This window comes from Rattus norvegicus, chromosome 16 (assembly GCF_021556685.1).
Source record: "Rattus norvegicus strain SHRSP/BbbUtx chromosome 16, alternate assembly SHRSP_T2T, whole genome shotgun sequence".
Taxonomy (NCBI): domain Eukaryota; kingdom Metazoa; phylum Chordata; class Mammalia; order Rodentia; family Muridae; genus Rattus; species Rattus norvegicus.
In genome coordinates this window covers 75107573-75129847 of record NC_141549.1, presented here as the reverse complement: position 1 = coordinate 75129847, position 22275 = coordinate 75107573, and the positions used below count along the sequence as shown (strand labels likewise).

The window sequence follows — 22275 nt, the reverse complement described above, 5'->3', positions numbered from 1 at the left end:
CGTTAGCATCAAACCCTCTCTCTCCACACAGAGCACACCAGGTGATCGTACATGGTTCGCATCAGCATCTTTCTTATTTAATCTGCTGGGGTTTCTGCATGCGAATATAGAAAGGACAAAATACATCTCTTGGTCATCCTTTGTCACATTAAGAGGCCACATCCTACCAACAGACGCTACTGGCACATGAATTTGTCCTCCTGATCCTGTCCTTCCTCTCTCTCAATACAGCTTATAAATAAACAGCGAGGGTTCTCCTATGTGCTGCTACTTGTTCAACATCTCAGGACTGAAGAAATGCTACAATGTGTAACCAGCCACTGTGACTACAGAATGGTTTCCCCAAGAGATTTGTTCTACGTCAAGGAAACACATTCATCCTTTAGTACATGTTATAAAGCTGTCCTCCACAGTGATGGTTAAAGTTTGGTACACTCCCAAACAACCACATAAAAATTCCCCACAGCCTAACCTGCTAGGCCGGAACTCTGGCTCTCCTCCTGACATGGAGGGTAATAAAAATGGTATCAGATGTGATTTCAAATTAACTGTCATTCTATCAGTTGAACGGTTTTCCATGTTTATACTGAATATCTGGTTTGCTTCTTTTCCATTGTTCTGACCTCACTGTATATCAGAGATTTAGCCCCATCGCACAGCTGAGAACTACCAGACGTCTAAAGGCAGTGGGACAGTGATGGCCATCACGCTGGGACAGTGGTGGCCGTCACACTGCTCCACCCACTACAATGGGAAAGAAAGCCTCAAGCATCACTCGGCAAAGCTAGTGTTACCCTTATTCAGAATTCAATAAAGATGCAGCAAAAAAAGAAAACAAGTGAGGTGGGGGAGGATTATAGATGAATATCCTTCATAAAAACAGACACAAAATCCTCAATAAAATTAAATCTAAAAACATGCTTTAAAAATTGTGCACCATGATTAATTAAGATGGTTTCATTCCAGGATATAAGGATGGCTCAGTATATAAGGATGGCTCAGATATCAATAAAATATCAGCACATGAACAGAAAACCATGGAATCATCTCAAGGTGCAGAGAAAGCCTAAGGAAAACTCAACATCCTGTCATGAAAACCCACTAGATAAACTGTGTGTGGAAAAATCATATGTCATCACAAGTGATAGATTGACCATAGCCAGTATTATATTAAAGTATTAGATTACTATAATACATTATATTGGATTATAGTGTATGTATTGTATACAATACATTATATTTTATTATAATACTCTATAACACAGTACTATATTATATTACTTTACTTCCCTGTGATCACATGACCTCTCATGCAGGTGTATGAGCTGATACAACGTCCTTTTGCTGAGAATGTGATGTTTACAGTGGCATGCTACCTGACAATGAGTCAGAACATGGTCACCTACTTCCCTGGAGAAACGAACCACAGTGACTGTCCACACTGATCGTGAGTAACAAAGAACCACAGCATGTGTCGCAGACAGACAGCGTGAGACTGCTACAGTCGCCGTGGAAAGATGCGGCAGACTCTGACAATACTAAACCCGTGAGCCAGTTACTCCACCCAGGGCTCGCCGGGGAGGAGACAGTCCATCTTCTCACCAGGAACCTGGACTGTAGCGGGGAATGAAAACGAGGTGTTTTTAAAAAGCAACCCCAGTGCCGGGGCTGTGTAGCAGTCCTAGGAGAACAGAGAGAAGGAGCAGACTCACTGAGAGAGGGCAGGTAAGGAAGAACACATGTACAAGAAAAACAGAGGAGACTGCAGTGTGACTCAGAGATGATGAAGGATTACTTCTTGCTTGAGGCACAGTGAGCTGCCCTGGAAACTGAGTTGTGGGAATTCCTGCGGGACACGTTAAGTCACGCAGAGGCCTTGGGCATCATCCTAATAGCTGTGGGTAGACACTCAGCTGAGCGCAGGACATATAGCAAGAGCTCAAGAAGAGACCAGAGACCGACAGTGTTATCTGCACACACACGGCAGGAAACAGGGTGCTTCCAAGCTATAGACCAGGCTCATTGGTAAGGACAGGCAGAAACCTGAAAGAAACAGAGCAAAACAAAACCCCAGAAATGTCTGCAAGCCATGCAGGAGGCACAGCGAGCAGCTTCAGTGCACCGCTCCGTGGCAAGGGAATAAAGTAATAAGGATGCCAGCTTACAACCAGGGCAGCGCCAAGGCCCACAAACGCCCTCCAGTGTACTTGCCATTGTACGTCGGCCCACTGTCCACACTCCCTCCATATCCTTTGGTGTCACAGTGTGGGGGAGCCCAGCCATCTTCACAGTGACAATTCTTATTGCTGTTACATACCTTTAAAACAAGCAAATTACCACTTGTTAGCTGTGAGTATGCTCTGAACCAACTCCAGAATGGAAGCTAAAAAGTTCACACAAAACCACGAGTCTCCCGAGAGTATGTGTGTGTGTGGGGGGGGGGGGGGGAGGAAGGGGTTGTGTCTCTGGGTCTGTCTGTCTGTCTGTCTGTCTCTGTCTCTCTTCCCTGGCTAGACTGTACTGTAACTCACTCTGTGGACATGCACCACTATATCCATCAATTAAGTCTGGGGAGGGGAGTGTAAATGAAATGTCTGCCAACAGGAACCAATTCTCCCAACATCTACCCAGAAACTTAGGAACTCTCACCAACCTCCCCTGGACTATCGGCTCCACACTACCACTAAGAACAAACTAAAGGGAAGGCTGCTTACCCCATGGCCGTGACATTTTCCCTGAATGTCACAGTCATAATTCAGGACAGAAGCATTTACACACTGAAAATTCCTACAAATCTGGAAAAATAAGCAAAGAATTAAGTGACATACAGAAAAACTGGAACATTAAAAAGATCAGCAAACAGGACCAAGATCAATGTCATGACCGTTTCACTGAGGGATTATTGTTTTTACTTTATCACATTCTGATTTGGTGTGTGGAGTATGTGGGTAGATATATGTGTATGCATGTGTACATGTGTCTACATACATGCCAACATACACGCAGGCACATGCACACATGTGAGTGTGTGTACATACATGCCACAATGTGTGTGTATAAGTCAAAGCAGACTTTTGAGCGCTGGTTCTGTCCTAGGGATGGAATCCCGGGCATGGGCACTGGGAGTAGACATCTTTACCCACTGGGTCATCCTGCCCCTGGGACCTATTGTTGGGGAATTTTTCAAATTTTCAAGGCATGGTTAATTCCAACCTTATATTCTTTTAATGAAGGGAATGAGTGACACTAACTAAATAAAGTATAATTCATGATTAAAAAGACAAAGATTATATGAAGGCAAAAAAGAAAGATTAAATTATAACCCTTTGATATGAGTATATAAATAAAGACCTTAGGAAAATATTCAGAGAATCTTTTTTTTTCAAATCAAAAGAAACCGCATGCTGGTTATGACAGTGCACATCCATAGTCCTAGCATTTGGGAAACTGAGGCAGGACGTCATAAGTCTGAGGCCAGAACAGGCTCTACAGACAGACCATGTCTCCAGAGAGACCTGCCCATCTGTCACTGCTCCTCTCTCCACGACAGTCAGGAAATGGAAACAGCCTAGAAGTCTACAAACTGATAACTGAATAATGAAAGTAACACACGTTTACATAGTGGAACCTTATTCAGTTGTTAAGAAAAATGAAGTTATGAAGTTTGCAGGTAAACAGATGGGGGCAGAAGCAATCACCCTGGGGTAGGTAACCAAGACCCAGACAAAGATCATGTCATCTCTCATGTGGATTCTGGCTTTGACTCTTTAGACAGGTGTATTTAATGTAGAATACCCATAAATACCAGGAAATCGGTGAGAAGATATGGTAGGGTGGGTTGTGTCTCAAGGGAAGGGAACTAGAATGGCGTGATCCGATGTGGGAAGAGGGAACAAGGGATCAGGAAGGACTAATAGGATGTGGGATGGGGAGGCAGGATAAAGAGTACAGTGAGGGATCACTAACTCCAAAGACTGGCTGAAAAAAGTCATGAGCCACTTAGACGGATATATATAGAGAGAGTTTAAATAGTTACTCTGTAAAGGGCAACAGCGACTCTACTAAACACCACAGGCCAACAAGAATGGGGTTCTGTTTAGCTGTAAAGAGAAAGGAAATAAGTGGAAGAATGGATGGAACTGGAAAACACTCTTTGCATGTGACACTGACCCTAAGACAAATGCCATCTGTACTGCTATGTACATCAGACCATCAAAGTTTTAGATTTGTCTGGGAAGGAAAGGAACCATAGCAAGAAGGGAAGATGCCTTAAGGCGGGGAGGGTAGAATACCTGTGATGTGAAACTAAAGAAAGGAAAACAGGTGGGCAAGGCTAGACAGGGATGGAGGTGGGCAAGGCTCGGACAGGGGCAGGGGGTATGCCTTGGGCATCCATTTTTGTTTTGCACAATATTTTTGATTAATAAAATGTAATACTTTTATATACACAAAATTCCAATAAAGAAAAAACTTAGAAAAGTAACATCTAGCTGTTGGAGGTGCACTTGAAACAAAATGCCAGGGAAGAGTTTGATTTTATAGTTTTAACCTATTACGCAATTTACCCATGAACTACAGAAGCAACAATATCAAGTAAAGGAAAATTTGGCATAAAAACATTAAAGTAGAACAAAGGTGCACTTAAATTAATAAAAGATGTCGGGGCTGGGGATTTAGCTCAGTGGTAGAGCGCTTACCTAGGAAGCGCAAGGCCCTGGGTTCGGTCCCCAGCTCCGAAAAAAAGAACTAAAATATAATTTCCAAGAAACTGATACAAATGTAGCATTCCTGGTGCAAAAGAGATTTCTGTGAGAAGCAAAAATAGGAGACAGTACTAAGGACTGAACTTTTTCTGTCTCTAAGGCTTTAATGCATTAAAAATTTGAAAGGCCAGAGTGTATAGTTATGAAATACTACATGCTACAAGGTTATATTCCTTGCAAACACATTCAGATTATCATCTGAAGTGTCACATACTCAGCTCATTAACCACGGCTGCTGCATTTCAAACACTTGAAGAGGTATGCGCAAATTTTCAAACAGAAATATTCCCTCCCCCCCAACTCACACACTCACTCTCTCTCTCTCTCTCTCTCTCTCTCTCTCTCTCTCTCTCTCTCTCACACACACACACACACACACACACACACACACACACACACACACTGCCATTTCTTTTGCTGACTCTTGACAAAAGAGTGTGTGTTTAAAACTGGATAGCCAGCACCTTTTTCTGTCACAGCAATCACTCTAGAGGGAAAATGCCCCTGATCATGCATGCATGTGGAAGCATGGTTGGATGCCATGGCCCGCCAAACCGTGGCTAGACAAGCACCATGATATTACTGACCCAGAGGCTCCAACAAATACACAAATTCCAGGAACTCCAGCTCCCAAGAATTGCAGAAGTCACCTCAGTTTCCAGTAAGAGTATCTGGGTAACAGATTCTAGCCCGTTCATAGGCAAAGAAACATATGCAGCGCATTCCAAAATGGAAGACACCAGAGAATCCCAGTGAAGAAACACAGGTGGGACAATTACTGATAGCTATCAAGTTTCTTCCCAGTGGCTTTGGATTTTCTAAAATTGCTTCCATAAATACACTTTTCCCCCAGGAAGAGGCCAGCCACCAACTTAGTGTAATGATTTTTACCGTTGTTTGTAAGTAGAAAATATTTAGGTTACCTTCCCAGCATCACATTTTGTGCCTTCATTCACCATCCCTGGGTCTGGGACATCGGAACCAAGCTGGAAATCCACACCCCAACATTTGGTGCCTCGGCTGGGTGTCTGAATGATAGCTGGCACGATTCCGAACACCGGCATCTCCTGCACGTTCTCACACTGAAGCTTTCCACACAACGCGTTCCTACCGGGCAAGACAAACAATGTAAATACAAAACGGATCCAGACAGGACGTTCTCTGTAGGCATGAAGGCTGTATCTTGGCTGGAGGGAATCCCAAGGGACAGATGAAGCATATCTCCTTAAATGCAGCAGGGAGAGGAGAGGGAGCTGTGGCTATCAGCAGTCACCAGGTGGGGTGGCAAACAAAGCAAAGGGGTTTCCCTCCCCGCTGCCTGCCCGTGGCTCAGGGTAGTCTAATGAATCAAGTTGTTAACAAATTCGGAGTTATATAAGTAGGACTGCACAGGAAATATGACATAAATGCCAAGTAAATAAACAAATACCAAGTAAATAAACAAGTCTTAAAGGAATACATCCCATGTGCTGAAAGAGCAAGCATGCAGCTTATGTTTGTGAATGTCCACATATACACGTGTGCAAGCATACACACGTGTGCAAGCACACACAGAAAGGAAAAGTGAAGACTGAACCTCTGGATGAGAGGACAGCAAGAACGAATGCTACAAATGACAAGCATCACAGCCCGCCAACTAGCACACCACCGTCAGCATACTCGGTCTCACTGCAACACTGAGCAATGCCTCAGCTCTCACAGGGGAGGGAAGGGGGTGAAGGAGAGGTACTTGGTCCAGAGTCAAAGCCCTAAAGTGGCTGAACCAGGATTCAAACTCACAGACTAACTTTGAATTCGCACTCAATCCTTCAGCTAGCTTTGCAGGACTGCCAGTGTCCTCAGTAAGCTCCTTGGGAATGTTAAGCAAGACATACTTTGAACATCTTCATCAAGGTAGTCAGGAAGCTATGAAACTAAACAGGGCTAAAAACAAGGATGTGTGTCAGGCTGGATGGAGTATGCCTATGTGTCAGTAATCTGAGCAAGCCTAGGCCATAAGCAAGACCACAAAACCAAAGCCAGACAGGAGCAGTTCAGTCCACCAACCTGCCCCAAGCTCCCTTCCATCTCCCACACCACGTGAACTCACGTTCAGCCTACTAACACGCTCCTGACCCATCTGTGCTTGCACTCATGCGTCCAACACATACTGGTCACCGTGGTCCAGGGGTTACACTAACCACGAGGGAGAAATATGTGACCAAGCCTCATCTGTACGGAGGTGATAAGCAAGTGATAGGAAGTGACACTGTGGTAAACACTACGGAAGAATATTCCAGAAGGATGAAAACCTGATAACAACAAGGGGAGGACAGTCATTAAGAAGACTTAATCCTAAAGTGATCAGAGCCCAGTAACTGACAATACGTTAACAATGTTTACATACAGCACTAAAGAGGAAACAGACTGACAACCCTTCAGGGAGTCTTTGCCTCTCTCAGTGAAGAAGCAAGGACATTACACAGCCCCAATGCCATGGAGACATTTGATTACAACACTTAACCAGCAGCAAATACAGCTATGACATGCAACAACTGCAGATGACACTCGGTGAGGCAAAGCAGCCTCGCAGACAAGCCAGTGCCAGGTCATGAAGGGCAACAGCGGCTAGGCACACAGACTATGTCCTTTCTAAACCACCTTAGAATTTATCTGTTACGTGTGCATATGTGCTGTTGAACACGTACATACGGTGCATATACTGCGTATGTACAAATGTGGAAGCTGAAGGTCAACACTTGATCTTCTCAATTCTCTGTCCTCCCCGCCCCCCTTTCTTCTTGAGAAAGGGTTTCTTGCTAAATCTGGACTCGCTGATTGACCACACTGGAAGGCCGATGAGCCCTAGGGTCTGTATCTGTGTCCCCAGCTCTGGGACTGTTGATATACACTGCTGTGCCTGCTGTTTATATATGTGCTGGAGATAAAACCTCAGGTATGCACAGGAAGGACTTTAAAGACAGAGCATCTCCCATTCCCAAGTTTTCTTGGTAAAATTAAACAAGAAAGCAGTTTTGGAAATTAAACAATTAACTTTTAGTAACTCATGAGTCAATAGAGAAATCATAGCCTCCCAGAGATGGCTAATGAGAGGAGAAGGGGGTGTGAGGAAGCAGAACATTAGAAAATGGCATTGTGTGGTCTTATTGAATAAGACCAGACCCCAGAGGCTCAGATGCTCAAAACCCACCCCTAGTAACACTTTCTCCAGCAAGGCCACACCTATTAATCCTTCTAATCCTTTCAAACAGTGGCCTTCCTTGGTGACTAGCATTTGAGCATCTGAGCCCACTGAGTAACGCAGCAGTGTGGGTACATGCATAGTGCAAACACAAACCAGGGGACAATGGGATTGATTATGTGTTCTCACTTATTATAGTACATTGGTTTATTATTAACCACTTTACCTATTTTATATGTGTTTATGTGTTTATAAGCATGTATTCCCTGTACACACATCTTTATACAAGTAGGTTAGAGGACAGCTTGCTAGAATCAGGAGATCAAACTCAGGTTGTCAGGCTTGGTTATAAGTACTTTAACCTGTAAGCCATCCCACCAGCCTACAAAATAAAAAAATAAGAGTTTTACTTCCTCCTTTTAAATTCATGTAAGGCTGACAAAGAAATGAGAGGCAGGTGCTCTGGATGTGACTGAGTCAGAGACTGTTTCACTGAAGAAAGAGTGTATGAAGAAACGAGGGTGTGTTCACTCAGGAACCTTCTGCAGATCATGGATAAACAAAAAAAGGTTCTAATCCACTAGATCCACAATGTACATGCGAGGAGATGAATCGCTTCCCCAGACTTGTTCCCAGCACATCCCTCGGAGGCCTGCTGTGCGTGCTACATGTGAGACGGAAAGCACTTGAAGCAGGAGAAAGGCTGAAGTCACAGGAGCCAGTACAGAGGACTTCAGAGACCCCAGCTCCCTTGCTTAGGACCTTCCACACCCTTGTCATAGTAGCACACACAGGAGACTTCAGGGGCCCTGGCTCCCTCGCTCAGGCCATTGGCCCCACTTACCCTGTGGCACACGTTTTGTAATTACTGCCGGAGACACCACAGTTGCCAAATCTGTCACCTTTAGAATTCACTTCAATGAAGCAATCTCTTGGGGCAGCCTTAGCTTCTGCAATATTCAACATTTAAGAGAAAAAAGTGATGGTAACTTTAGTCAGGAACAGAAGTATTCCATACGATCCCTCACACACCTTAGGAACTACCTGCACATTCTAAATGTTCCACACTCCACACACAGCAGAGACATGTAAACTCAGATTGCACATAAAGTCCAGATCTAAGCACTCAGATTCTCTACCACATACCATTGCATGGCTATCACTATTACGACCCACCACAGTCGGACAGTTAGCGGGTTGACCTGATTGCACTGAGAAAGACACAGATTATAAAGCCTACCTGAGAGTGTCTGAGGTGTGCCCAGGGATCCAATCTTCTAGATGCATTCACAATATGACAGGATTATTAACAGGAAATAGGGAAATGAAAGGGACAGAATCTAGTTGGAGGACAGGTCACTGGGAGGTGGGGAAGGGGTTAACGTGCCCTGAAAGCTGTATCTTGCCTCAGCCCTCTCCTGAGCCCTTTTCTTCCTGTCTAGCTGATGTGAGGTAGAAAAACCTCTCTACCACAGAACCATCGCTATGGTGGTCCCCATGTGTTCACGGGGCCAGCAAACATGAACTGAACCTCTCCAAAACCAGAAGCCAATGTGTATCTCCTTTTGACTCTTCTCCCGGGGAACTGTCACAGCCATGCAACAGTAGCTCTCTCATGCATTAAGTCACAGCTCACACTCACAGGCATTCACTGTCCACTCTCACACACCCAGCACTCTCTCCAGTTACAGCAGAGACCACCACATGGCTTTATTTTACATGGATGCATACATTAGATAAATGGAGTGAGACCTACACCGTGTGACAAAGGATTAGCCCACTCGCGTTTTCTTACATTATGGTATCACTTACTTTCATTTTCCCTCCCCAAGTGCACTCTGTTTCCAAGTCAAATCATCAGTCCTTCCTCCCTCCTGAATCAGATTCCCTTACCTAGCCCACATGACTGATGTGAGGTTAAGTTAGCTTTAAAGAAGGTGGGTGTGGGTGAAAGGAGGCAGGGCAGCAGGAGGGAAGCAGTGAGCACGAGGAGAGATGTCGACAATTCTGGCCAGGAAAAACGCCAGTGTTCCCCCCCAAGTCAGAGGAACAGGGAAAGTTACAGATTTCCTGGACGATATACGGGAAGGGACTGAGTCAAATGTGTTTGCTGCTCCTGCTGACTCAAATATAAAGGAGAGAAGGGTGGGAAGGCAGGGTTCTAGGAAGGCTTTTTATAGAAATCCTCAAGTGTCAATCATCAGCCACTGCAATCTGAGAAATGTGCTGAAGACAGGACTGTCACACAGCCGATTCCAAAACGTAAGGGTGTAGGGGACAGAACCCACGAGCACCATGACAACCAAAATGTAGGCAGCTGAGGCACCACAGTCCGCGTCCAGTGTTCCAAGCCCTTGCCTAGCATCTATGAGCACTCTGGGAGTCCTACCAAGAACTGACACAGGAAGAGAGAAACAAAGCATTTCACAGACGGTTCTGAGCACCGTGGAAGCATCACCGAAAAGTGAACAGCTGCAAGGTCTTTCTAGAACATCCCTGTAGTACATTTTGTGGTTCGTTTTGCTTGGAAGGAGAAATGGATGAGTTCAGGATTATGATCAGTTGAGGTGCTTAGGCCAAAACAATCAACAAAAAGGAAAACCCATTCTGGGAACTGCACGCAGCCTCTTTTCCCAGCCACCTCTGTCGTCACCGAAACCCACTGGGTCTCTGATATGGCACTCTTTCCTGAGCACCAGCCAGTATCTGGGCACCAGGGTAGCTACGCTATTCTCTTTCCCTCACAGAAGGGACAGCACTTTGTGCCCAGGCACATATACACCACTTCTTCAAGCACTGCTGCCTGAGGCCTGTACACACTAGGCAGGTGCTCAACCACTGAGCGATCTCCTAACACTTGTTTACTGTTTGAGACAAGGTTTCACAAAGTTGCACAGGCTGGCTCTCTGTAGCCTAGTCAGGCCTTAAACTGGCAATCCTCCTGTCTCCGCTCCACAGTGGCTGGGATTACAGGCCTATCTGTATCACTGAGCACAGTGTTTATTTTCACTAGAATGGCTTGTTAGAGTGGTGGATGTGCAGAGAATACCAGTTACAATGCCAGTCGCAGGCGCTAATTGGATGGACTGGAGCATCGTTTCTTCAAAAAGCCGTATACTCTCCAAGTTAGGTCTAACAAATGACAACCTCAACTCAGTGTGCAGATCTTAAGGGGTGCGAATGGGAGTGGTAACACTCAGCGATATGACTCACTAGCAAAAACAGGCTTCCTAGACCTATGACTTCATGCTCTAATAGCTTAGAGGTCTGAGTGTCCAGAGAAGAAATTCCTCCACTAGATGCCACAATAGTGACTCCACTGCACTGGGACAAGCACTACATGCTCAGTTGTGCTGGGCTCTTTGTGCTCTGAACTAACAGAGAAAGGCTTTGGCAAGCGGCTGATCACAGATCCATAACCCTACATGGAATCAAGAGGAGCAGGCCTGGAATACTGGAGTTTTCTAAGTATTTACCTCATCCTATTAACAACCAAATCCAGCAAAGCTATGCATGGCCCAGGTCCTTCAGGAATGAACGTTTGGGTCACCCCACCAGGCTGGGAGCTATAACTATCTAAGGAACTCACTGATGGCAAAGAGAATACAGAACGGGCAGTGTAACAACGTAATGTGGACTAGAAGCAGCTGAAGTGTGAGATATGACCACAGAGCAGTTACAAACTGAGGTCTACAACTACTGTCGATATCTTACTTCATTATGACTACACCTGTGACGAAATGTGCGCATCTTCTTCCCTCTCTCACCCCCTCGCCATGTGATGTAAGACATACTTGACTCTGAACTTGTAAGAGCGCTCTGAGATGAGGCTGATATGGGTGCTTTAAACAACCAATTTCATATTCGAACAGAACAAACCACAACCAGGAGGAGGGAATTTTCCCCAACAGACACCAAGCTGAGACACCTGTAATGTTCCTACTACTAGAACCGACCTGGGACACCAGCTCCTCCTGGGTCCTGATGTGTGTGTGTGTGTGTGTGTGTGTGTGTGTGTGTGTGTGTCCTGATGTGTGTGTATGTGTGTGTGTGTGTGTGTGTGTGTGTGTGTGTGTGTGTGTGTGTGTCCCAGTATCTGAGAGTCTCTAGAGAGCATAAACAAGTAAAAACTGAAGACAAGGGGCTGGAGAGATGGCTCAGCGGTTAAGAGCACCCGACTGCTCTTCCAGAGGTCATGAGTTCAATTCCCAGCAACCACATGGTGGCTCACAACCATCTGTAAAGAGATCCGATGCCCTCTTCTGGTCTGAAGACAGCTACAGTGTATATAATAAATAAATAAATCAAAAAAAAAAAAAAAACTGAAGACAAACAGAGACATTCTGTTTAGAGTTCTTTAAACAGATTGAAATCAGTAGAACAGCTGATGCCTTTATCCACTTCAAGACAATATCAGAATAGACACTGTTTGCAATTTTGCAAATTACTTTGCAATAATGGTAAGTATTAAGCAAACTCATTGAAAGGGGACAGATCTAGAGGAAGGAAGTCAGACAGGGAGGGAGAGAGGGGGAAGGAAGGAAAAAGGGAGAATGAGGATCTTTCATTCTAGAGAAAGAAGATGGTAGGAAATCTATTGTACCTTACTATGCAGCTGAGAGAATAGCATTAACATGGCCGCTATGCAATGTGGCCAGCACTGCTGTGAACACTACAATTATCCTACAATGAGGAAAGAAGACTAGAAAATGATCATGTGTATGTACATGAGCAGTCAGGGTTGAATGAAGAGTGAAAATTAATTAGCATCCATAAAAATAAAACCAGTAGGGGCTGGAGAGATGGGTCAGTGGTTAGGCACACTTGTTGCTCTTGCAGAGGACCTGGGTTTGATTCCCAGCACCCACATGGTGGTTCACAACCATCTGTATCTCTAGTTCCTAGGAATCCAATGCCTTCTTCCGACTTCCAAAGGCACTAGGCCTGCACATGGTACACATGCATACTTGCAGGCAAAACCCAAACGCATAAAATAAATCTAAAAGAATAAAAACAGTAATAGCACTACAAAAAGCTATCTAAAGACCTGGGTTGGCGAACATGGTAACCCAGACCCAGCACTTGGAAGGCTGAGACAGGGGATTGTGATTCAAGGCCAGCTGGACAAACATAGCAAGACCCTGTCTCAAATATAAATGAATAAATACACATATAAATACTTAGAATAAGTAATAAAAGATCAGCTACAAAAGTAAGTTATTATTCAAAGGATGAAAGTATGGAGCAGCAATTGACTTTAATTTTCACTTTTGTTCACCTTTTGATCCACAGAACACTTTTCATAAAGATGAGAAGTTTAAAGAAAACAAAACCCTGAGAGCTTAAGCTACAACCTCATCAGCACAGCAACTGAAACTAGCAGCTGGGAAGATGGCTTAGCAGGTGACATGTTTTGTCACACAAGTGCTAGGAACTGAGTTCAAATCCCCAGAGCCTACATAAAACAGTTCGTATCTATAAGTCCAGTACTCCTGGGAAGAAAGAGAGGCAACGACAGAAGGATACCAAACGCTCAAGGGTCAACGAGCCTGCATCCACACTTACACACACTAAGACACATGAACTCCCGTGCATAAAGACATACTTCATACATACACAAATGAGAAACTAATCAGGGTCCACTTAACTAGTGAATACCCTAATATACTGTGATAGAAATGTATCAATAATCATAAGGACATTTCTAAATGTTAAAGCTATACAGCCAGCCTTTATCAAAACAAGAAACCTGGAGGGTGAGGACACAGCAAAGCAAGTGTGCTTGCCTAGTGTATGTGAGGTGCTAGGTGCAGTCCTCAGTGCCTAAACCTCTGTGTATGTGCATATACGTATACACTGTGTGTGACGTTTGAATATGCTTGGCCCAAGAAGCGGCACTATCAGGAGGTGTGGCCTTGGGGTAGGTGTGGCCTTGTTGGGGGAAGTATGTCATTGTGGGTATGGCTTTAAGGCCCTTATTCTAGGTCCCTAGAAGCTAGTCTTTTGTTTGCCTTCAGAACAAGATGTAGAACTCTCAGCTCCTTCTCTAGCACCATGTCTGCCTGGGTGCTGTCATGCTTCCTGCCATGATAATGGACTGAACCTCTGAACCTGTCAGCCAGCCCCAATTAAATATTGTCTCATATAAGGATTTTTGGTCATAGTGTGTTTTCACAGCAATGAAAACCCTAAGATGCTGTGTGTTATACAAAGCGGAAAGAGGGAGAGGGACCACACAAAACATGAACTGATTCACCAAATTAGACATAAAAATTCCTGACCATGACTACTACAGGAGGAGGGAGAATAGAGATACAAGAACCTCATCAATGTTTGCTTCCTTCTTTAAAAACTTAACACAAACAGACGATAAAATCAAATCGATTGCTTATAAATATCTTACTTGAACCAAAGATGACCTGGCACTGAGCGTCATAATACTGGCACACGCCATTGTAACAGTAGGCTTTGCTATTCCAACAAGGATAGCCGTTCTGAATGAAGACATCGGGTGGGCAGAACTGAGAGGAGCCATTGCAGTACTCAGGGACATCACACTCACTGGTCTTCCCTCTGCACATAGAGCCTCCTGGAAGGAACTAAGGTAATGAGATTCAAGTTAGACAGGAATATCAGGAGAATCTCCACAAAGCCATCAGATTTGTACCACAGTGCATACATAAAGGTTCCAACCACAAACATTAACCCACCCAACACAACATGAAGAAAGCCCAAACCATCAATTCATACATATTATAAAACGAAAAGCAAACCTCATAAGTAGCCAAAGGAAACGCAAATCAAATGCAAACACAAGAAGCGCTGCAGAAGAAGTGTGATAAGGAGGACAACAGCACTCCTGGAATCAGTGTTCACAGGATGAACGAGTTTGGGGACGGGGAGATGGCCAACATGGCCGAGCATGGGAGAGGAGGCCAGAAACGCACTGCAGTCAGGGAGCCAGTCAGGGCGGCAGGCTGAGAGCTCCAGGTTCTGTGCTGGGATCAGAGCCACAAGCCACCATGGTTATTGGTTTGGGGTAGAGGGGTGTCTCTGAAGGGTTCTGGGGATCTAATTCAGATCCTTTTAATCAGTTAACTACCAACCCTAATTTTCTGCAGTCTATACTCTGGTATCCTTTAATTTTCCCAAGCAGATATATGTTACTTGAAAAGGAGAATCAAGACAATGGAAGATGGAAACATAGCCCTTGGCAGAGTGTTTACCTGTAAGCACGGAGCCGCCGCAGCCTTAGGTTTACTCCCCAGCACCCAAACCAACTAACTCAGTAGGCCCCGTCATAAAGAGGGCCGTTTAAATGCACAGAAGTGGGATGAAATATAAAATGACCATATGATAAGAATAGTATGTAGAGATCTCAGAGGGTGCAATTCCAGAGATCCATTTTCCTTCTCTGATTTGCTCCTGATAGGGAGAAGTCCTTGCCTGGCAATCTTTACAACAGTCGCCATATGCACACTCAGCAAATGACTTGAGCTTACAAGTGCTTCCTTCACAGCATGGATCCAACTCACATTCCTGCAAACAGAAAATGACCACTGATAAATAAATGAGTAGCAGCATTAATAAAGCTCTTTTTCTGCTTTTTTTCTTTTTCTATGATTTCACTCTGACCTAGTGTCGCCTCCTCTCTCCTAGCTGTCCTTTAGGACACACCAATCTCCCCCCACCGGACTCCCCAGGCACCCTCCTTCCCAGGGGCATACATAAAATAATTAATTTAAAAAATTAATAATAAAAAAAGACACTGGTCTCTAGTGCAAGTACTTAAGTCCCAACGTATTTCACAAGGCAGCTGGAAATTCCATAATAAAATACCAAAGACTGAGGACTTAAGAAGGGACATTTATTTTCTCCCAGTTCTGGAAGGTAGAAAAGCAAGGTGATAGTTCTCACAGAGAACTCCAGGCACCCTGCCCTCTCCTGCTGGCTGACAGACTCAGCCAATCTCTTAGTTGGCACTGGAGAGAACACTTCTAAAGACAGCGATCCTAGAGAACCTCAGCTCCATCCCCGGTGCTCACTTAATCTTGTTTCCTCAGAGACCCCATTGCCAAATGCAGTATCACCGCAGGTTACAGCTTTGACACATGAATCCTGAGGGACCACAGAGAAGTACAGATCCACTGAGGCCTTTCTCTCCCTGCTCAGGGCCTTTTCTCTGGATAGGCAAACTACTGCTTTTCTTACAGGTAGGAGGTGAGGACTGGCCTCAGTGCCCTCTACATGCTAAGCACACATGCTAAGCACACACTATACTATGCAGCATTTTCCTTGTTTCTGTCACCATGCTCTGCTCCATGACACATTTTTACTCCAGCCTCCCACCCCCAGACACCTATATGAATATAGCAATCTTAACGTCCCACAAACGTATCATAACTTTGTAAGCTATCACTGTTAGGGGAGACTGGCAGAGGAGTAAATGGAGTTCTATGCACTATTCTGCAACCTCTTGTCTGCCTACAATTATTTCAAAGTAAAGTTCTAAAATTAACTTCTCTTCTTAATTAACATGTAATAAATGTACATATCTATGAGACAATGTAATATTCATATAGTCAGGCACATTAATCAAATCAGGGTCATTATCATTTCTATCACATAGCAAAAATGATAACTAATGAACTACAACCTACACTTCCACACAGTCGCATGTGTGTGTGCACGTGCACACACACACACACCACTAGGTCAAGTTGGCTCATGGACCTAAATGTAAAGTCTAAAACTATAAAACTCCCACAGGAGCATCTGTACAAAGTGGGAGTAGACAAAGCAACAGCCATAAAAGGAAAAAATGACAAATGGCTTTCATCAGAATCAAAGCTGTGTGCTTCTAAGACTGTACACTACTGAAGAACTATTAAGATGACATTTACAAATCAAGTTTCTAACAAATGATATATATCTAAGATAAAGACGATAGGAGTCAGCAGAAAATACCACAATTTTCTACATAAAGCTAAAGAGCTGAACATGGACCACAAGACACACACATGGCAAGTACGTGCCCAGAAGTCTTCCCCACAGCCTTAGACACCAGGGACATGTGCAGAGAAAAGGCAAGGAAATGGGTGGGTTGCAAAGACAGCATGGGGAAGGTCAGAGAGGAGAGGGAGGGAATGGGAGATATACACACTGAGGGTATTTGAGAAAGGCATACAGGATATACTGTTGTATGCTTACCTAAAGTTACACATAGCATTTATGTGTTATAAATGTTTAAATGAAGTGACAACTCTTGAGGTGATAATGGTTCCTCCAAGAGCCATAAACTACCTAACAAAGCCCAGCTCTAAGCATGAGACACTTCCTCTCTAGTTGTTGGTCAGGAGACTCCAAAGGGCTTAAGAGAAGTCGTGGAATACATCGATCACATAAGACAAGGAAGCAATTTTCTCTTAAGATACGAGGCAGGCAAGGAAAAACAGTGAGAATAACACAGTGGATCTTACATCTGAACAAGTATGTCCCAGAGCTGATGGCAGCCCAAGGGGAGGAGGGTCAATGGGCATACTGAGAGGAAGGTGGCTGGGCAGCAGTGACAATGCAGGTGGACACAGCTGGGGGCCATGCAGGTAGGGAGCCACAGGTGAAAGACACACGTGCTTAGAGGAGGAAGTGCAGACGCTGAGGATGCCGGAGGATGAACCAGCTGTGGTTCACTTAGTAAATGAGTCCAACTTAACAAGTATGTCTTTAATAGCAGACCAGACTGCAGAGCACGAAAAGGAACTGAACAATTGTGTAATGCCAATAATAAATAATCCAATGAAAATAAAAGATGGATTGGTAAAATTTAAAAGAAGGGACCATCGTGCTTGCCTGAAGTCACAGAGTCATGACCAGGCCTGTGACACAAGAGCAAGCCTCATTTTACCACAAAAGCTCAGAGTCGCTCCTCTGAAGCCGTGACTGACCTTTGGTGTGCCACAGTCACACTCCTCCCCGGGGTCCACCAGCTTGTTACCACAGGAGGGCGCGCTGTAGGCCTCGTCAGGCTTCGGGATGTTGAGCAGGCAGCTTCCTCCCTTGTTCAAAGTTAATTTCTCAAAGTCCTCTGCACTGCAACTGCTGAAGTTCCTGGACCCTCTACAATGAACAGAGAAAGAGACCTCACATCACAGTCACTGCATACCTGAAAGTTCTTAGTCAGATCTTTAACCAATAAGAAGTAAAGACTGAAAAAAAAAAAAAAAAAAAAAAACAGAAAATCAAGAAAAGTAGGGGAAATGAGATCATCTATCTCTAATAAATATAGGAATCACTTACTAACCACATCGTTCACCATTAAAGCTACCCTGTGCTGTGCCCCCATGAGAATATCTTCCAAGCACATCACCTGTTAATACACTGAACCAAAATCAGAATCCCTTCAATCTACAGAGACCTTAAAATTTTACCTACTCTCATTCAGAATTGAGCTTCTCTAAAATGCAACACCTTAAATGCTGGAAGCTGCTGTGTCTTTCCTAATCCTGTTATCTGCCATATGACCCATTTGTCTTCCCTCCCCCAACTCATATACTGGGAACCATGAGAAAACCATAAATGGGTGATTCCGGACTGTCCACAGTCACGGTGTGGTTTGAATGAGAATGGCCCTTATCAGCTCATATATTTGAATAGTTTTTCTCTCTTTGTCTGTCTGTCTGTCTGTCTGTCTCTCTCTCTCTCTCTCTCTCTCTCTCTCTTTCTCTCTCTCTCTGTGCGTGTGTGGGTGTATGTGTGTGTCCCTCCGTCTCTGGCTTTCTGTCTCTGTCTGTGCTTGTGTCTCTGTCTCTCTTGGTATGTCTCTCTGTCTCCATCTGTCTGTCTGTCTCTATTTCTCTCTGTATCCCCCCCAAAATCTTATAAGTGAATATCCACCATAAACACCAAATGGAACACACAAATACTATTTGATAAACAGTGATATTTGTAATACTGTTTTTATCTGGGGTCAGTGACTTTATCCCTTGTAAAACTCTGTTACAGATTTCTATAAAGTATCCTTCCCTCATGTGATACTTTCTGTGCTGTTCAATAAACACAGAGCAAATCCTTTGTTAGGGACAAACATATGTGCACACACTTGTACACACACACACACACACACACACACACACACACACACACATTCAGACAGCCACACAAGGACAGAGACAGGGACATGTTCACAAGACAGCATTCAGGCAGACACAGATTTAGATTCATGCAATCTACATATAGACAGCAATGTAAGAAGACACCATGAAGTAGAGAATTCAAATCTGGGCTCACTCAGTAAAAAGGCATCTAAGAGAAATGTTTTGTTTGCTTTTCTTACTATGACACCACCCTAATACTGCTGACTCCAAATTTATTATTAAAGCATTCAACCAACCACATTCTGTTCCTGTGTGAGATATGTATGAGGAACACATGAGGAGCAGCCAGGACACGGAAGGAACATCTGAGCTCACAGGAGGTCTCCTCGGTGCACTTAACCCACATGTGTAATAATTACATGTTACCTGATGATCATCTTTTGGAAATTTGTAGAAAATATAACTATAAGCCAGGAATTGTTGACAAACCCATATCTGTTAAAATTTTACCTGGGATAGTCATCTACCTGTCTACCTACCAATCTCTCTACCTGCTAACCTAAACTTTGGGTATGATGTCATTGCTAAGGTCAGTATCAAGGAATTTCCCCAGATGGTTTTGTCTTGTGTGCCCAGGTCTTTTACCCATTTTGGCATCATGTGCACAAAACATAAAAATCTAATTTTATTCTTTAGTATGTGGGGAAAAGTCCTTCTTAGGAAGTATTTGCAAACCATATATTTGACAAAGGGTTAATAATTAAATGTATAAGGAAAAGTCAATATTAGAAAATACCTCAAAAATGAGAACATGGTCTTGAATACACAGTTTCAGATGGAGACCAGAAATGCCTAAGAGCTTACGTGAAGACGGTGGACAGCGTCACTAATCCCACGGAAATGCAAAGCATTTCCACAAACCATCATCCCTTGGCCCTGTTTGGTGGCTGTTACAAACCCTAAAAGGGAAGTCCAGGTAGGGCTGTGAACAAGAGCAAACCCAGCAGAAACAGCATGGTATTCCTAAAGAAATTAACCGACATATCAAAAGGCCCAGAAATCCATCCTCTGCTGCAAAGCCAAGAGATTCAAGGTCTCCATCATAAAGACATCTGGACTCTCTTGTCCAGCATTAGTCACTGAGCCCAACAGCCTGAACACTCATCAATGGATAAACGCACTACAGTATGTGTGCATTTCATTACACATGTGTGCTTCTACTGTGTGTTTGTGCATGCATATACATGTATGTACACATTTGTGCTTCACCCTCAGAAGAGGAGACCCACAGTCTGCCACAGGATGAACAAACCTCAGGGGTCTGTGTCTGGAAAATAAGTCAGACGCCAAAAAGAAAAATATCACACGATCTTGATCATACATGAAATTGTGAAAGAAAAGAAAAAGATTAGCAAAGGTTAGAAAGTAAGACAGCTGGAGGGAGCAAATGGGGAGATGGAGGTGAGAGGTGATGTCAACAGATGTGCAGGATTGACCATCGCAGAGGCCATGCACTACGTGAGCACAGACATCACCACTACAGAATACATGGGGGTTTTGCTACAGCAATAGGTTCTAGGCTCTTCTGACAAGGGAAGTCTGGGTAGCTGTGCAGGACAGTGGATAGCTAATCCGCCGACAACGGTAACGTTTCACCACCCATGTACAATGTAAACTGTCCCAGCACTCAGGAAGCTGAGCAAGACTGTCTCAAAAACAGTAAATATCTACTTCATCTTTTAATACAGAGTCTTATTGTGTAGCTCTGGTTGACTTAAACTTAAAGATCTACCTGTCTCTGCCTCCTGAGTACTGAAATTGAAGCCATATGCCAACCCTATCCAGCCACATTACAGATTTTAATTACATATAAATTACAGATTTTAAGTTACCTATATATATAAATATAATGTACATAGAATACCTGTGTTATCTATAATATACATGTATGTGTCATATAATGTATGCATATATACCATGTATCATTTGTCCACTATGTACATGTATCTATAACTGATAACATATATGTAATGATAGGCATGCATATACAAACACATATAATAAAAAAATAATGCAAAGGCGAAACTGACTTGTGGGGAAGGAAATTCTCCCACAAGTTCTGGACAATAGAACCCGGTTTGCATTTCCCCACTACTCTTGAAGCTATCATGGGCCCCGCTGAGCCTATCACACGTGTACTCATCCACCAGCACACGCTGGATACCTGTGTGCATAAGGAGCTCTCCTCAGTTCAGTGGTCAGAGCCAGGAACATGGCAGAAACCCTTTCTGTAAAGTGAATGCAGCAGACTATAAACTTTGGTGGATAATTTAGTTGGAGTGAGAGAAGGTGGTGATAGTCTGGAGAAAAGGAAGCAAAGAATTCCAGGAGGCTGGGGGTAGGCAGGCCAAAGGACAGCCAGTCCAAAGACTTCATACATCATGACACTTCAGTCCAAACTGGAAACCTGGGGGAAGTGCATCACAGACAGAAAGAGAAGCATGGACAAACACTCTAAGGTGCAGTAGCATGTCCTAGGATTGACAAGGAAGCCAGTGGTCCTTCAGGGGAGTAGCAAAGGTGGAAGAGACCATGGTGAACTCTGACTCCCGAGTGAAACATCGTCACTGTGAATAGGCATGAGGCCAAACAAAGCACACGCCCTTTGACTCACATCAGCAGGCTCACCACTGCTGCTGTGCCAAACAGAAAGACTGAAACAGGGATCTCCCAGAATCCCCTCCTCAGACGATGAGTCAGAATGTCAGCCCTAGGATCCAGGAAGTGCATAAGAATAAAAGAGAAGTCAAGGTAGAGGAAACTTAGCCCCAGTGAACATGGGGACGTATGGAGATAACCAGGTGCGAAAAGGCTAGCCAGCAAGTAAAAGAGGCTTGCCATTGCTGATTTCCTCTCTCTGATTGTGGCTTCCATACAGCCCGTGGGTGGGAAGATGCTGTCTGTAGAATGTATTCATCAGACAACCATGGTAGCTACACCAGCGTGCGTTTATCCTACACACCAGTCCCTAACTGCAGCCTGCAGTGTCCAGCCATAGCAAAGGCTCCTGAAGAGGCTTCCTATTCAGCACTTGAACCCCATTTTTCTCATAAACAGTGTTTGGAAATGTGACCCTAGAGCAAGGTACAAAATAAAAAAATAAAAAAATAAAAAAAACAAAAATGGTTCCAACTATAAGAAATTAATATAGTGCTGAAAAATCTTAACAAAATCACAG

The 22275-nt window shown here is 44.0% G+C and overlaps 2 protein-coding genes across 3 annotated transcripts in view; both read right to left on the bottom strand.

Annotated features, from left to right (window-relative positions):
- Erich1 (glutamate-rich 1) overlaps window positions 1–22275 on the bottom strand; it is a gene marked incomplete at its 5' end in the record, with an annotated part of 52793804 nt that overhangs the window by 8534516 nt on the left and 44237013 nt on the right.
- The window catches only part of Adam9 (ADAM metallopeptidase domain 9), a 79010-nt gene that overhangs the window by 21484 nt on the left and 35251 nt on the right, over window positions 1–22275 (bottom strand). For all 3 annotated transcript variants that reach the window (XM_087587944.1, NM_001014772.2, XM_087587945.1), the window contains 7 exons: window positions 17889–18060; window positions 15391–15483; window positions 14348–14543; window positions 8789–8894; window positions 5687–5870; window positions 2715–2795; window positions 2212–2317 (listed from right to left, as the gene is read on the bottom strand). In XM_087587944.1, the coding sequence (XP_087444070.1) occupies window positions 2212–2317; window positions 2715–2795; window positions 5687–5870; window positions 8789–8894; window positions 14348–14543; window positions 15391–15483; window positions 17889–18060 (938 nt within the window). The remainder of the gene's footprint in view (window positions 1–2211; window positions 2318–2714; window positions 2796–5686; window positions 5871–8788; window positions 8895–14347; window positions 14544–15390; window positions 15484–17888; window positions 18061–22275) is intronic.